We start from the raw sequence: 14353 nt of genomic DNA, 5'->3' as shown, positions 1-14353 counted from the left end.
TAGCTACTAACTAGTTATGTAGTATCTAATTATATAAGTACTTAATATAATATTATACTCTATAGTATCTATAACTATTTAGTACCTTAATATTTATTACTATAACTTAAAGTAGTAACTTAATATAGGTATTCTATTATTCTACTACTATAATACTTTAATACTATAAAGTTTTATAATAAAGCTAGTTTTTATAGCTAGAAAAGAGTATCTTTAATTAGCTAAGCTAAGCTTTTATTTTTATTTTATCTATTCTAAGCTAAATATTCTAGTTATAGACTACTAAACTATTTACTTTAAAAGTAAATTTAATAAAGAAAGCTATTAAGAATAAGCTTTAGTAAAACACTATATATAAGAGTTTTATATACATTAATAGTAGAGGTATATAGAATAATAATATTATTATAGTAGAGAGCTTTAAAGAGAAGCTATTAGAAGTAAATATATATAGTAAAAGCGTTAGCCTAATATTAGGCTAATAGAGTTTAAGGTCTAGAACTATTATATATTTCTCTCTAAAAGCGCTTAAAGTTCTAACTAAGTAGTAATAGTAAGATATAGAGTAAGAGCACCTTTTAATAAAGATAATCTAAAGAAAAATAAAAAGTTTATATTCTTAATATTTATTAGTAGTATTATTATATTCTATAACTATAGTTATATTCTCTATATTATATATAGATCTATAAGCCTACTAGAGTACTATAGAAAACGCTATACTAGCTAAAGCTAGTAGGTAGTAACTTTATAGTCTACTACTAACTATAGAAGCTAAAGTTAGGTAAAGATATATATTAGAATTAGTAATCTAGTAGACTTTAAAAGCTTTATAGCTAAAGTAATTATTAAATAACTAGCTAGCTCTTTTTAAGTACTTAAAGTCTAATAGCTAAAGTAAAGTAGCTATAAGATCTCTATTATTATTATAGTTATAGAATATAATATATAGTTCTAAATAGATAGAGTTATAGTTATAGAAGTTCTAGATAAACTTCTTATAACTATAGAGATTTATATAAAGTTTCTAAGAGTCTAACTAGTTTTTACTTATTTATACTATCTTATATTAGAAAAGCTTATAGTACTTAATATATAAGTTAACTATCTAGTTTTATATACGTAAGTTAATAATCTAAAAGATAATATACTTAGTAATACTATTATCTATAAGGCAGACTTTAGAAGAAGTTATATTACTTAGTTAAAGCTATCTAGGTAGTGTATTATTCTTATAAAGCTATAGTAACTATAAATAAAAAGCTAGAAAGATACTTTTAAGCTAGAGTAGAAGATCTAATTTATAAGCTATATTATTAATAATATAAGTAACTTAGTAATAGCCTATATTCTTATAGTCTAATAACTTTACTAAACGCTTTATCTTAATATAGTAAGTATTAAGTATTACTTTATTAAGTATACTAGTGTAGAAATATAAGTATAATATAGTTAAGTAATATAGTATTTAATTATAATATAGATATATTTTCTAAATCTCTTATTTTCTAGTATATAGTAGTATATATTCTTTTAAAAGTTTAGAAATTAAAATTAAGCTATAAAGTTTAATACTTTTAAACTTTATATAAAAGTATAAAGGTAAAAAGCTAGAATTTAGCTTAAATTCTATAAAGAAAGAGAGTATATAAGTATTACACTCTATATACCTCTAGAAAGGTATTTAGAAGTTATATATATATCTTATTACTTTTTAGAAGCTTTATATAAAAGTATAAAGTAGAGAAAGCTATAACTATAAAGAAATAGCTATAAATATCTAAGAACTTAAACGTATTTTAAGCTTTTTCTAAAATAAAGCTATAAGATAGTAAGATAGTAAGGTATAGTAGTTTATAGCTCTAAATTCTATATATAGTAACTTTAAATTTATTATATAATAGCTATTTTAATAGAAGAGTCTTATATATATAATTATACTAGACTTTTAAGTAGTTATAGAAAAGTAAAAATCTCTACTCTTTTATCTTTCTCTCTTTTCTTATCTTCTTTATTTTTATTCTTTATATCTTCTATACCTTTTAAATTTTTCTTTATATCTATCTTTCTAACTATAATATACTATAATATATTAAATAACTTTATAACTCTTTATATTTCTAAGATATATAAGTACTACGTACTACTTATAGTACTAGCTATAGTAGCTTATAAATATAGAAGTAGTAAGTTTAACTTTATAAAGTATATCTTAGTAGACTAGTAGTATAAAATAATTATAGATAAGACTACTATATACACTAGACTAGTTTATAGATTTAATATTTTTAATACTATATAATACTATATATCTAATACTATATTTAGAATTTATATAGCTATTTTAGAATTTATTACTATAATAGTAAGTAGTAGTAGTTCTTTAGAGTATATAGACTTTACTAGTCTATAGTATTTTTATTAGCTAAACGTTATTAAAGTTTTATACTATAGCTTACTTTTTAAAGTCTAAACTAACTTTATAAAATATATTATATAATAAAATAAATATAAAGCTTAAATACTATAAGTTTTTACTATAGTAAAGAATCTTCTTAATATAAAGGTACTTTAAACTACTTTTATAGCTATATCTAAAGCTTCTATATAGGCTAGTAATTAATAATAATAATAATAATAACTATAAACTTATAATTAGACTAATAATATAAGTAAGATAGATAATCTAAATAATAGAGTAATATTAGCTTATTTATAAGCTTATAGTAGGCTATATAACTAGTTTAATAAACTATAAGTATATTTAAGATCTTTCTAGAGTATTTAGCTAGTATATTAGGCTATAAAGAATATATAGCTTTTTTATAGTACTATAGATATATTACTACTACTAATTCTAGAATTTTCTTAAGCTTTTAGATAATTATAACTATAATAGAAGTAGTAGTAGTACGCGCTTTTAAGAGAAACTCTATATAATATAGTAGTACTACTACTACTTAAATATTATCTATATATTATTAGTAGTAATAAATAAGTTAATATAGATTATAAGTTTTTATTATAAATATATAAAAAAGAGAAGTATAAGTAAATAGTAAGAGGCGTTTAAGTCTATTAGACTTAGTTTTAATAGCTTAAAAGTTTGTTTATTTATTATTTATAATATAGTATAATATTATAAGATATAATATAGTAGGCTCTGTCTCTAAGGCCTAGAAAGAAAGTATTAAGTATTATTACTTTATCTATAGTAAATTAAAGCGCTAAGTAGTAGTTTATATCTATAAACTTCTTTATCTTATCTTACGTTTATAGTATTTACTATTATAAGAAGATATAAGTTATACTAATATAGTTAGCTAAAGTATTAGTATTACGCTATTACTACGTAATAGTAGAGATAGTATTAGTATTTAGAAGAGACTAGAGTTAGTGTATAGACTTTAGCCTAGATCTTAGCTACTAGCTCTTTATAGTAAGAAATAAAGATAAGCTTATAGTAGTGCTTATTACTAAGTTAACTTTAAATTCTACTAAGAGTAATAGCTATACCTAGTTATTTTATAAATAATTAATATAGATATATAGATACTATTTAAAATCTATATTAGCATTTTTTATTTAATTATCTATTTCTAGATAATAAGCTATAAAGAGCTTTAGATAAGTACTAATATAGTTATAAAAATAAGTCTAGAAATAAAAGATAAACTACCTTCTCTAATTAAATATAATAGCCTAAGAGTATTCTTTATACTTCTAGACGTACTCTATAAACTTATCTACTACTATTAAATTCTCTAAGTTCTCTATAGTAATAAACTTTTTTATCTTAGATAGTTAATTAATAATAGCTATAATATAATAAAATAAGCACCTATACTATAAAAATAATAGAAAAGGTATAATAAAATTTATAAAGATATTATTCTAGTACTATATTAGTACTAGAAGTAGGTATAGAAAACTATACTTTATAGTTTAGTTAACCTTAGACTACTTATATATAGCGTAGTTATTTATAAAGTATATAATTATATCTATTATACTTTACTAGTAGTACTACTAGCTTATCTATTAATATATAGTAGTATAGCTACTATACCTCTTTAGTAAACTATTATAGAAGTACTTAATAATATAAGTATAAAGCTTCTTACTAAAAAGTATAACTAGCTAGCTATTACTTATAAAGAGCTTTTTATTATTACTAGCTTTTAAGTTAAAGAGTTTTATATAAATACTCTTAGTAATAAAATAATATAGAATTCTATAGTTATTAGTAGTAAGAGTAGCTTTAATATCTATTAGTTAGAAATTACTAAGGTAGAGATTATAGATAATATTATTAAGTAGATAATTATTAGTATTAATAAAATTATTATATAGATTATAGCTACTTTTAAGAAAAAAGTAAGCTAGTCTAACTAATACTAAGACTACTAGAATTATAATACTCTTTTCTATTTCTTAGAGTACTATAAGTAAAGAGTCTAGATTATATTTATTATTACTAAGATATAGCGTAGCTAGCTATATAGCTATATAGCTTTTACTATCTTAAGTATAGTAGCTATTATACTACTAGTTATTACCTAGAATTATTTAGTACTAGTGCTAAATATAATTATTAGTAATTTTATTAAGTAAGTTTTTTATATAGTAAGTAAGGCTATTAGATTTTATACTCTACTTAGTTAAGTAATTAATAATATAGAAGTTATACTCTTCTAGGTACTCTATCTACTAAACTTATTAATAGTTAAGTGTATACTTTATATAGTAATACTCTAATTCTTAGTAGTTAGTTAGAACGTTAATATATTCTAATATACTAGTAATTTCTAGCCTTTACTTTTTAAAAGCTTATACTATAGCTAAAAGCTTTTTATTATATATTTTATAATTATACTTTATTAGTATTATTTTCTTAGAGAGATATATAGTAGAATAGAAAAAGCTATTTTTTTATACTTATAAAAGAATAGTAGTGTAGATATAGTTAGACGCGTTTATTTTAATAATATATTTTAGATCTAAGTTAAAATAGATAAGTACTATATTACTATAAAACGCTTTCTTAAGTATAATAAAGAAGAGCTTAGCTTCTTAGATTATCTTAAAGAGTTTAGAGTTACTATAGATAAAGTATATTAAAGTTTTTATAATATTAAAGAATTTATATATAAACTATTAATAGAAGTTTATAAATCTAAAAAATACCTATATATCTTTAAGAGACTAGAGAAGTTACTAGTTTTATATAGTACTAACTTTCTTAGAATTTATCTTACTACTATTAGTAGTAATAATTAAGCTAAGAAACTTAATTTCTAACTTTATAAATTCTAACTTTAAGATATCTATAGGTAGTTCTACTTTATAGAGATATTCTACTATCTAAACTAGATAGTTCTTATACTATTATAATATCTTACTAAAGATAATAATATTATTAAGATAAGCTATATAGAATTTATCTAAGTATTTATATAAAATATTATTAATATATATTTAGAAAATACTAGAGCTATTATATATTCTAAATAGTATTACTATATACTAATAGAGGCTATAAAGTATAATAAAAAGTAATAGATACTTATATTTATCTCTTATTTAAATCTTATTAAATATAGTAATAATATTAATCTTAGAGAAGAAGTAAAACTTAGCTAATCTTACTAGTATATCTTAGATTAGTAGAGAAGTATTATAGTTCTTTACTGTATAAGTATTAAGTCTATAATAGTTAATATATATAAAAATACTTTCTCTAAACTTCTAAACTATAAGTAGTAAAGTAGCTTATATAAAAGTACTATATTTAATATATTTTTTCTTTATTATATTATTAATATATAACTTAATAGCTCTTACTTTATTATAGAATATAGATTAAAGTTATTAAAAAGAAGACTTAGGTATATAGCTAGCTTTATTAAGCTTAAGCTCTATTTTATAGTTAAGATAACTATAGTATTCTAGAAGCTTATTAGTTTTCTTTAGATTAAACTCTTAGTATAATAGATAGAGAATAGTAAGTAGATATTTTAGAAAGTTTTTCTTAGTTATATAAAAATATTCTATCTTATTCTAAAACTTATTATAATCTTTTAGAAAGATCTTAGTACTAGTAGCTTATAGCTACTAAGTATTACGCTTTTTATTATTAAATAAGTTAGCTAGCTAGTAGACCTATTTTTAAAAAGTAATACTAATATTCTAGTTCTAATAAATAGCTACTATAGTAACCTAACTAGAGATAAAGGCTATATTAATAGAGAAAGGCGCCTTTAGATAGTAAGCTATCTTTTAGTAGAAATTTAAAACTACTAGTAGAAGTTACTTCTACTAGTAGCTACTCTAAGTATAAATAAATTAGTAGTTATAAAAATATTATAATAAATAATAATCTAAGTTAAATAATAAAAATATATTAGTCTAATTAATATAAGAGCAGTAAGCCTAAAACTATAAAGTACTAAAAGATATCTAAATACCTAAGAGCTTAGTAATATAAGTAAAAATATTTTTAATATAAAAGCTAAAGAAGATAGTAACTCTTACTATATAAGTTACGCTAATAACTTTAGAGCTATTAGCTAGCTCTAATATAGCTAGTTAGTGTAAGAAAATAAGTTTATATTTATATATATAGGCGTAAGAAGTATTAAGAAAAATAGATATATAGCTAGTATTATCTATAAGTTTAGTATATTAAGAGAAAAAGTAGTTTAATAATAATATTATTTCTTTAAAAACTAATTACTAGTCTATAAAAAACTAACATATATTACTATATATTATAGTAGTAGTAATAGATAAAATAGTAATACGTAACTCTATTATTATCTATTTAAAAAACTTAATATAATTAGTAATTACTTAAAGAGTAAAGTTAGAATAATTATTACTATTACTACTAACTTCTAAAAAAGATAGAGAAATAATAAAATATAAAAAGAGCTTCTTATTATTATTATAGTTCTTAGATATAGATAATAAAAGTTAATAGTTAGAAATATTAGAGGTAGATACTAGTACTAATACTAGTGCTATTAGCTTTTTAGACTAAGAAGATCTCTAGAGATAACTATTACTAGAGACTTCTAGTTTTTTAAATAGTTAGTAGAGTTTTTAATAGTATTAACTCTAATAGCTATACTCTAGGCTTTAGAATAAATAGCTTTACTAACTAGAACTTTACTATTAGTAATAGCTTTTTTAAGTATATTTTAAATCTTATAATAGATATTAAATAGTAGTATAGACTAGCCTAAATAATAGCTATCTTAAAACTTATAGCTATAGTTTTTTTTAAAATAGTTAAAGTAATAGTTTATATACTTAAAAACTTTAATCTAAATATTAGAGCGTTCTTAGAGACTAGTACTAGTGTTATTTTCTTAGTTACTAGTAATAGTAGTAGTAGAAGCTTTCTTACTACTACTACTACTACTACTACTATTATTATTATCTTCTTTACTACTTTTATTATTACTATTATAGTTTTTTAAAAAATAATAAGAAGTAGCTTATTTAAAAAGATAAAAAGTTTAGTAAAAGTCTATATAGCTAAGCTTATTATTAATATTCTTTATAGTAGTTATATTATACTACTAAGTAGAAAGATAGTTATATATAAACTAGATCTTAACTAAATTAGTTTATCTAAGTAGAGCTATACTAATATTAAAGTAAGTAATATATTTACTTATAGTTTTACTTACTTTTATATATTACTTATAACTCTTATACTAGTATAAAGTAGTAATATTACTATAAAAAGCCTAGTATACTAAGTTAAGAATAATCTAGATTTTATTAGAGTAGGTAAACTTTTAACCTAAAATAATAAAGCCTTATAAGATATTACTAAATATAATATTTTTAGTTTTTTAATATAAGTAGTTTACTTTCTTAGTCTTAGAGATAAACTTAGATTTATAGTAGTTAAACTAGTTAGTAATATTTATTTTCTACTTAATATAGTTAGTCTTAGTAGTACTTTTACTAGAAAAGATATTAAGTTTATACTTCTTAGAATAAAGTAAGTAGTAATTATATCTATTCTCTACTTTAGTACCTAAAGTAGAGAAAATACTATAGTAATAGTACTTATAGTAGTTTAATAGGCGCGCTAGCTAATAAGTATTAAACTTATTACTATTAGAAGTATCTAAGTTATTTAGTAAAGTAGTACTAGTTTATAAGTAATAGATTACTTAGTTTTTATAAACTTTATTTTTAGTAAGCTTAAAGTAAACCTAAAAGTTAGTAATACTAGTATTTAAGATTTAGGTATTACACTAAGCGTTCTACTTAGTAGTAAGATATACTATATACTCTTTATAGTATCTATTTTTATAAGTAGTTTTATAGATAGCTATTTTATAAAAGCTTATAGTAACTTACTATAGATTTTAATAATTAATATATATAAAGCCTTTAACGTTATAGAGCTATTTACTTAGCTAAATAATATAACTATTTAACTTAGAGAGCTAGTTTTATAACTAGATAATATACTTAGCTAACTTATTAAAGTTACTCTTAAAGTCTTTATACTTATTATAGATATTATAGACTTTAGAAAGTAAAGTTTTTATTTAATTACTAAAGTAGTTAAAGCGCGCGTGTATATTACTAATATCTATCTATATAGAGTATAGTTATTTTCTAATATTAGTAAAAATAAAAAGTAGATTAAGGTTAATATCTATACTTTCTAAGTTATCTAGCTTAAGAACCTTATCTTAGTAGAAAGACTTACTATTTTTATCTATTTTCTATAGTTTAAATATTATAGTATTATCTTTCTAAAAAATAATAAAAAACTTAGAAGATTATTACTTAAAGTATAAGTACTTAGAGAGTATAGTAATAAGTAAAGTATTTTTAGTAAGTAAAGTTTTATAAGAGCCTAACTTACGCTATAGACTATTCTAGATACTTTTTATATCTAAGTTATTATTAATAGTAGTAGCTATCTATAATAAATAGTACTATATACTTATAAATAAGTACTAAATAAAGTTTTAGTTACTAATAAAGGCTTTAGAGTTACTAAAAATAATAGACTTCTTACTCTAGTAGATAGTAATAGTAGTAGAGAACTTATACTTATTATTAGAGTTAGAAAGCTTATTAAAGATAGTATTAATAAACTAAGAGCTATTAGCGTTACTACTATTATTAAAGTTAAAGTAAACTTTATTACTATATAATATAAAGTAACTAGATACTTATATATTATAGTTTTAGTCTTAGTCTTAGTAGAGGTTCTAAGTACTTAGTAATTATAAAAGACTACTACTAGAAGTATAAAAAGTAGAAAGTAATAGAAACTAAAAGTAAGTTTAAGACTAGAATTATAATAGCTATAATAGCTATAATAGCGCTATTATAAATAAAAATACTTTACTTATAGTATAGAAGAACTATTCTAATACTAGAGATTCTAAAATAAATTCTTTAGTAAAGCTAACCTTAGCGTAATTTATAGTAGTAGTAGTATTATACTAGTAATAAAAAATAAAAGATATAGTATATAAGTTAGTAGTAGACTTAGATATAATAGTATTTTCTAGAGTTTTAAGTATATTATATTAGTAGATAATCTCTATAGTATTTTTATAAATCTTAGAATATAAAGTACTAGAGCGCTTAATAAAGTTATTTATAGTAGTTACTAAAGCTACTCTTATAAGTTACGCTAGTATATAAGTATATAATTAACTATAATAATATATAAAAGTTTTATATATATTAATAGTAGAGATATATAAAATAATAATATTATTATAGTAGAAAGCTTTAGAGAGAAGCTATTAAAGGTAAATATATATAGTAGAGGTATTAGCCTAATATTAGACTAATAGAGTCTAAGACCTAGAACTATTATACTATATATAGATAGAAAAAGTATTATAAATAGTTATAGAATCTTATATATAGATAATATAAGTAGAGTTTATCTTTATATAAATATAGAAAGATTCTTTATAATAATCTTAATATAATTCTAAAAGTATTTTTATATTAAATTATCTTAGAGATAAAATATATATAATATTATTTTATTTCTAAAATCTAGAAGAAATAAAAATAATTTAATACTTAAAAATAGTTTACACTTTAAATAATTAAGAAATAAAGTAGTAAAAAGAGTAAAAGTAAAAAAAAAGCTTTTTTTATTAGTAGTTACCTACCTAGCTTTTTCTCTACTAGCTAACTACTTATAGTTAACTAGACTAGCTACTTACTATTTTACTAGCTTTTTCTAGTAATTTTAATAAAGATCTTTCTTACTAATTAGACTATATACACTAGTAACACTAGTAATTATTTTACTAAAAAACTATTTTTTAGATATTAGTATTTCTGTGTAGAAAGTATTTATATAAATAGCTCTTTTCTTAGTATTTTGTATATAAATAATATATTTTCTAGGAATAGCTTCTAGAAACAACGACTATAAGCTAAATAGTCTATTGCTTGTTGTCGCTGCAAACCATCCCATGTCGATTTCTGATTACCCCCCTGGCGCGGTATGGCTGGTGTCGACCCAGACCGCACGCTAAATGCAGACGCTAAGTAGCTCAGAACCCCACTCTGCTGGTTCTGACCTACGTTCCTGCATATCGCGATTCCCATAATATCGCAATCCGATCATGTCGAAAAAGGTAAGCTACGGATAGCAGATGTGCTGTCGCTGGAATGCACGCTAAGCCACACGCAGGGAAGCGACACGCCTTCTTCCATTCGGATCCGCGAGAATCAGCGGCGCTCGCGTAATCAGCGGAAAGAGCTCATCCAGGACCTGCAGCGACGCGTGCAGGAATATGAAGCCAAAGGCATCGCCGCTACCCAAGAGATGCAACGCGCAGCTCGCAAGGTTGCAGAGGAAAATGCACGTCTAAAGAACTTGCTGGCCAGCCGTGGTGTGTCGCGCGAAGAGGTGGATGCGTATCTACGATCCTTTAATGCGCCAAGCGCTCCAAGTCCCTCAGCTGCCGCGCTGTATGCTCAACCGGCGATGCGACCTCAGGTCTCACTTACTCCCGCGCAAAGTCCTGTTGGATACGCGACGTATCCTGTCTCTCAGCCTGTTGTACGGTCTCCGGCGCAAGTTCCTGAGCCAGCCCATGCACAGACCCCAATCCAGCAGCGGCCGCACCAACCAATTCAACATCATGCACAGTCCTTCCCGGGCAACCACCATGTTCGTCAGTCAGTGGTAGGAGCCATTCAAGACGCAGCATGTATGCCCGAGAGAGCGAATGACACGACCAACTCGCCGTCTACTGCTGCGCATGAGCCTGTTGCCATGATAGACCAGGAGAAGTCATCTTGCTGCAAACCACCCGAGACACATATAGCCGTCGATTCTCGAGTAACAGAAAGCTCAATGACTGATCAAAGCGTAGCCTCGTCCCGCAGCGTCGCAGACGATGATGATTGTCCTAACACTGCGAGTTGTTTTTGTCCACCCACATCTGCGCCTCAAGCGAAGTCGCTCGACAATGGTTTGCTGATATCATGCGAGACCGCTGCCACCATTATATCAGAGATGCGTGGCGACGGTGATAGACATCGGATACGGGCGAGTCTGGGCTGTCAGGGAGACCAGGAGTGTAGTGTCAAGAATACGCTTGTTCTAGAGCTCATGGATGAGAGATAGCTTAAAACGATACCAAAAATCGTAGTCTTGGTCCTCCTCTTGTGCAACGTCTACTCACACGCGCAAGCAACTTCCTTTTGAGGCTGACAAATGACGTCACGCCGCGTGGCAGCCTGTCTCAACATCGTTACCCCATAATCTTTCAAGACTCGCAGCCTCGACAGCCTCCACTTACTGAAACTCTTGACAATGGCGCACAAGAATGTCAATGCGAAAGTGCTTTACTCCTATCCCGTCGCGTCATCAGGTGCTGACAGCCTTCCAAGTCTACAAACGCCGAGCGGGTGCGCAACAATCAGCGTCGCAGTCGCGCTCGGCGCAAAGCATACGTTGCCGAACTTGAAGCGAAGCTCCGCGAATCTGAAAACGAATGCAGTCAAGACCCTACGACAGCAGAGCTCGCGAGAGCTACCCAGGAGGTTCAATCGCTCAAAAAGCTGTTGTATACGTTAGGGCTTGACGAAGCATTCCTCGAGGCTTTCTCGAGAGCCCAGCATCTCGCAACACAGTTATCAAGCAACCTAGAGAGCATCACCCACATTGGAAGTACGCCTGGAACATCTTTTCAACGTATTAAATCTCTATCGATCAGCGAGGTAGGCTCATACATCGCAAATGTCACCATAATTTGACGAGGCTAGTTGGACACAAGCTCTATTGTCCCCTGCCAAAAGCAAGCACATGAGATTTATTCACCATTCGGCGCGGAGATAGACATACAGAATGCGAATATGCAACTGAACCTAGTAGATTCGTATGCGATCGACGCGTCGCCACCATGGGAATCGCATGATATGCCTGCTATCATGACTCCTCTAGCACACACCAATGGAGGTCTAAGTTTATTGAGCCCGATTCAGGAAAACTCGACTGACTTTTCGCCAGCATCGAACGGACTACCAGCGCAACTTTCAGGTTCGACGACGCTTTGTACAACCGCTTTCTCCCTCGTGCTTGCACAAAACCCCGACGGCCACAGCTCAGAATATCTGGACAAGAAGCTAAGGGCGGGCTACCGATTCAGCACGTCTCCGTTGGAAGGTTGTCGCATACAAAATCATGTCTTGTTGGAGGTTCTTGCAGAGATTGCATGAGCGTTAATCTAAGCATGCATGCTATCGGTCGAGGGCATTTTGGCGACGTTTCACCCTCCGTAGCTGAAACATGAATCCACTAGCCACTACATATGAAAGACCTGCAAAGATCTGAGTATAAAGATACTCACGGGAGGATGAAGACCGTCTGAGCTTGAGTGCGATTCCCTCGGAAACTGCTTCAGTTAGTTAAGGCTCCTCTCGACCTTAAGAATGAGGCGCATACCTGTTGCTGGGAAGATGACTGCTGCCCAGGATAGAGAAAGCAACGACTGCAGGTTCTTGATGCCTGCGACTTCGACGCAGAGCGGGCCAATGGTCTGGTTGGGTAAGTGGTCAGTGGAGCTGTCTGGAGTACTTCTCGGTTACGAAGTTGACTTACCATCCAGAATACACCAACGATCGCGCCGCAGAGAATGGCAAAGAATACCGTTAGTGCGTAGGATGTAGCAGGCAGCCAGGACGCAAAACATGAAAGACCGCACAGCAAGGTCAACGCTCCTGCCGTATCTATCCTGCTCCATCGATCACCCAGGATACCGATGATTGGACGCCCGATCGCTGTCCCGACGTTCAAGAGGCCGATTATATCTGTAGCTTGGGATCGCGAGAGGCTTATCGATAGTGCAAAATCGGAGAGTGAAAAGAGGAGGACGATGTATCCCAGCATGCTGATGAAGACCCATGCAAGCAGCAATACCACTTCGTAGCGCCGCAGAAGTTTGGTATCGAAGCCTAGTTGGGATGGCCGAATGGCCTTGTTCCTGTCGCGTATGAAGACCGTTGCAGTAAGATTGGCCACGAAAGCGATGATGCCCGTGATGCGCAACGCCCAACCAATGCTGAATCTTTGGATGATGGCCTCGGTGCCCCAAGTGAAAGCTGCGCCGCCGACCCCAGACCCTGCTGCACTAATCCCGTTGGCCAGGCTTCGTTTTCGATCAAACCATTGCGAGAGGACTGGAAGGCAGGGGATGTATAAGAAGCCAATCCCGCTGCCGATTAAGACTCCCTGCGAGAGGTGAAGCTGCCAGATTTGAGTTGCAAATGAGGCAGCGATGAAGCCGGCGAGCTGCAAGACCAGGCCGCAGCACATGACAACATGGGTTCCGAATCTGCGACAGAAGACTGTCACGAAGGGTGCCAGGAGCATAGCAATGGCAAAGTTGAAGCCACCGATGAACGCATAGTCCCAGGTAGAGGCTTCGGGGAAGATGTCGTCGGCTAGGTAGTGCGATAGATAGATGCCATAGGCCTGAACGTTGTTAACATGATGCACGGTGGGGAGAAAGTATCTTCTGGATAAGCGACCTTGACTCACAGACACGGTACCCCATGTGAAGCAGTTTATAGTAAAGCACGCTGCTACACAAACCCAGCCGTAGCCGCCATCGGGGGGCGTATGCTCTGCAATGGTGGTATTCTCTCCTTCGATTACCTCATCAAGCGTCAGTGGCGGTGACACCTCGCTGTGCTGTCGGGGAATGCTGTCTTGTTTCGTCATCTTTGCGGCATGCATTCAGAAGCATGGTACCTTCTGCTCCAGCCGGCGCCACTATATATGCGCGTAGGAGATATGTCACTTGCATTTGCGGGGTGTCACCTCTCA

General features: G+C 29.0%; 1 protein-coding gene across 1 annotated transcript; it reads right to left on the bottom strand.

Annotated features, from left to right (window-relative positions):
* Window positions 1–12765: 12765 nt before the first annotated feature.
* On the bottom strand, window positions 12766–14248 carry J4E87_011034 (uncharacterized protein; the record flags this gene model as incomplete). The annotated part of the gene is made up of 4 exons (XM_049382601.1): window positions 12766–12920; window positions 12971–13064; window positions 13127–13999; window positions 14066–14248. 4 exons carry the CDS (start codon window positions 14246–14248, stop codon window positions 12766–12768), a joined length of 1305 nt encoding a protein of 434 aa, XP_049227680.1.
* Window positions 14249–14353: the final 105 nt, after the last annotated feature.

The sequence above is a fragment of the Alternaria ethzedia genome (assembly GCF_023757985.1).
Source record: "Alternaria ethzedia strain BMP 0044 chromosome Unknown scaffold_64, whole genome shotgun sequence".
Taxonomy (NCBI): domain Eukaryota; kingdom Fungi; phylum Ascomycota; class Dothideomycetes; order Pleosporales; family Pleosporaceae; genus Alternaria; species Alternaria ethzedia.
The sequence above is the reverse complement of the archived record's forward strand: the minus strand, read 5'-3'. Positions and strand labels throughout refer to the sequence as shown.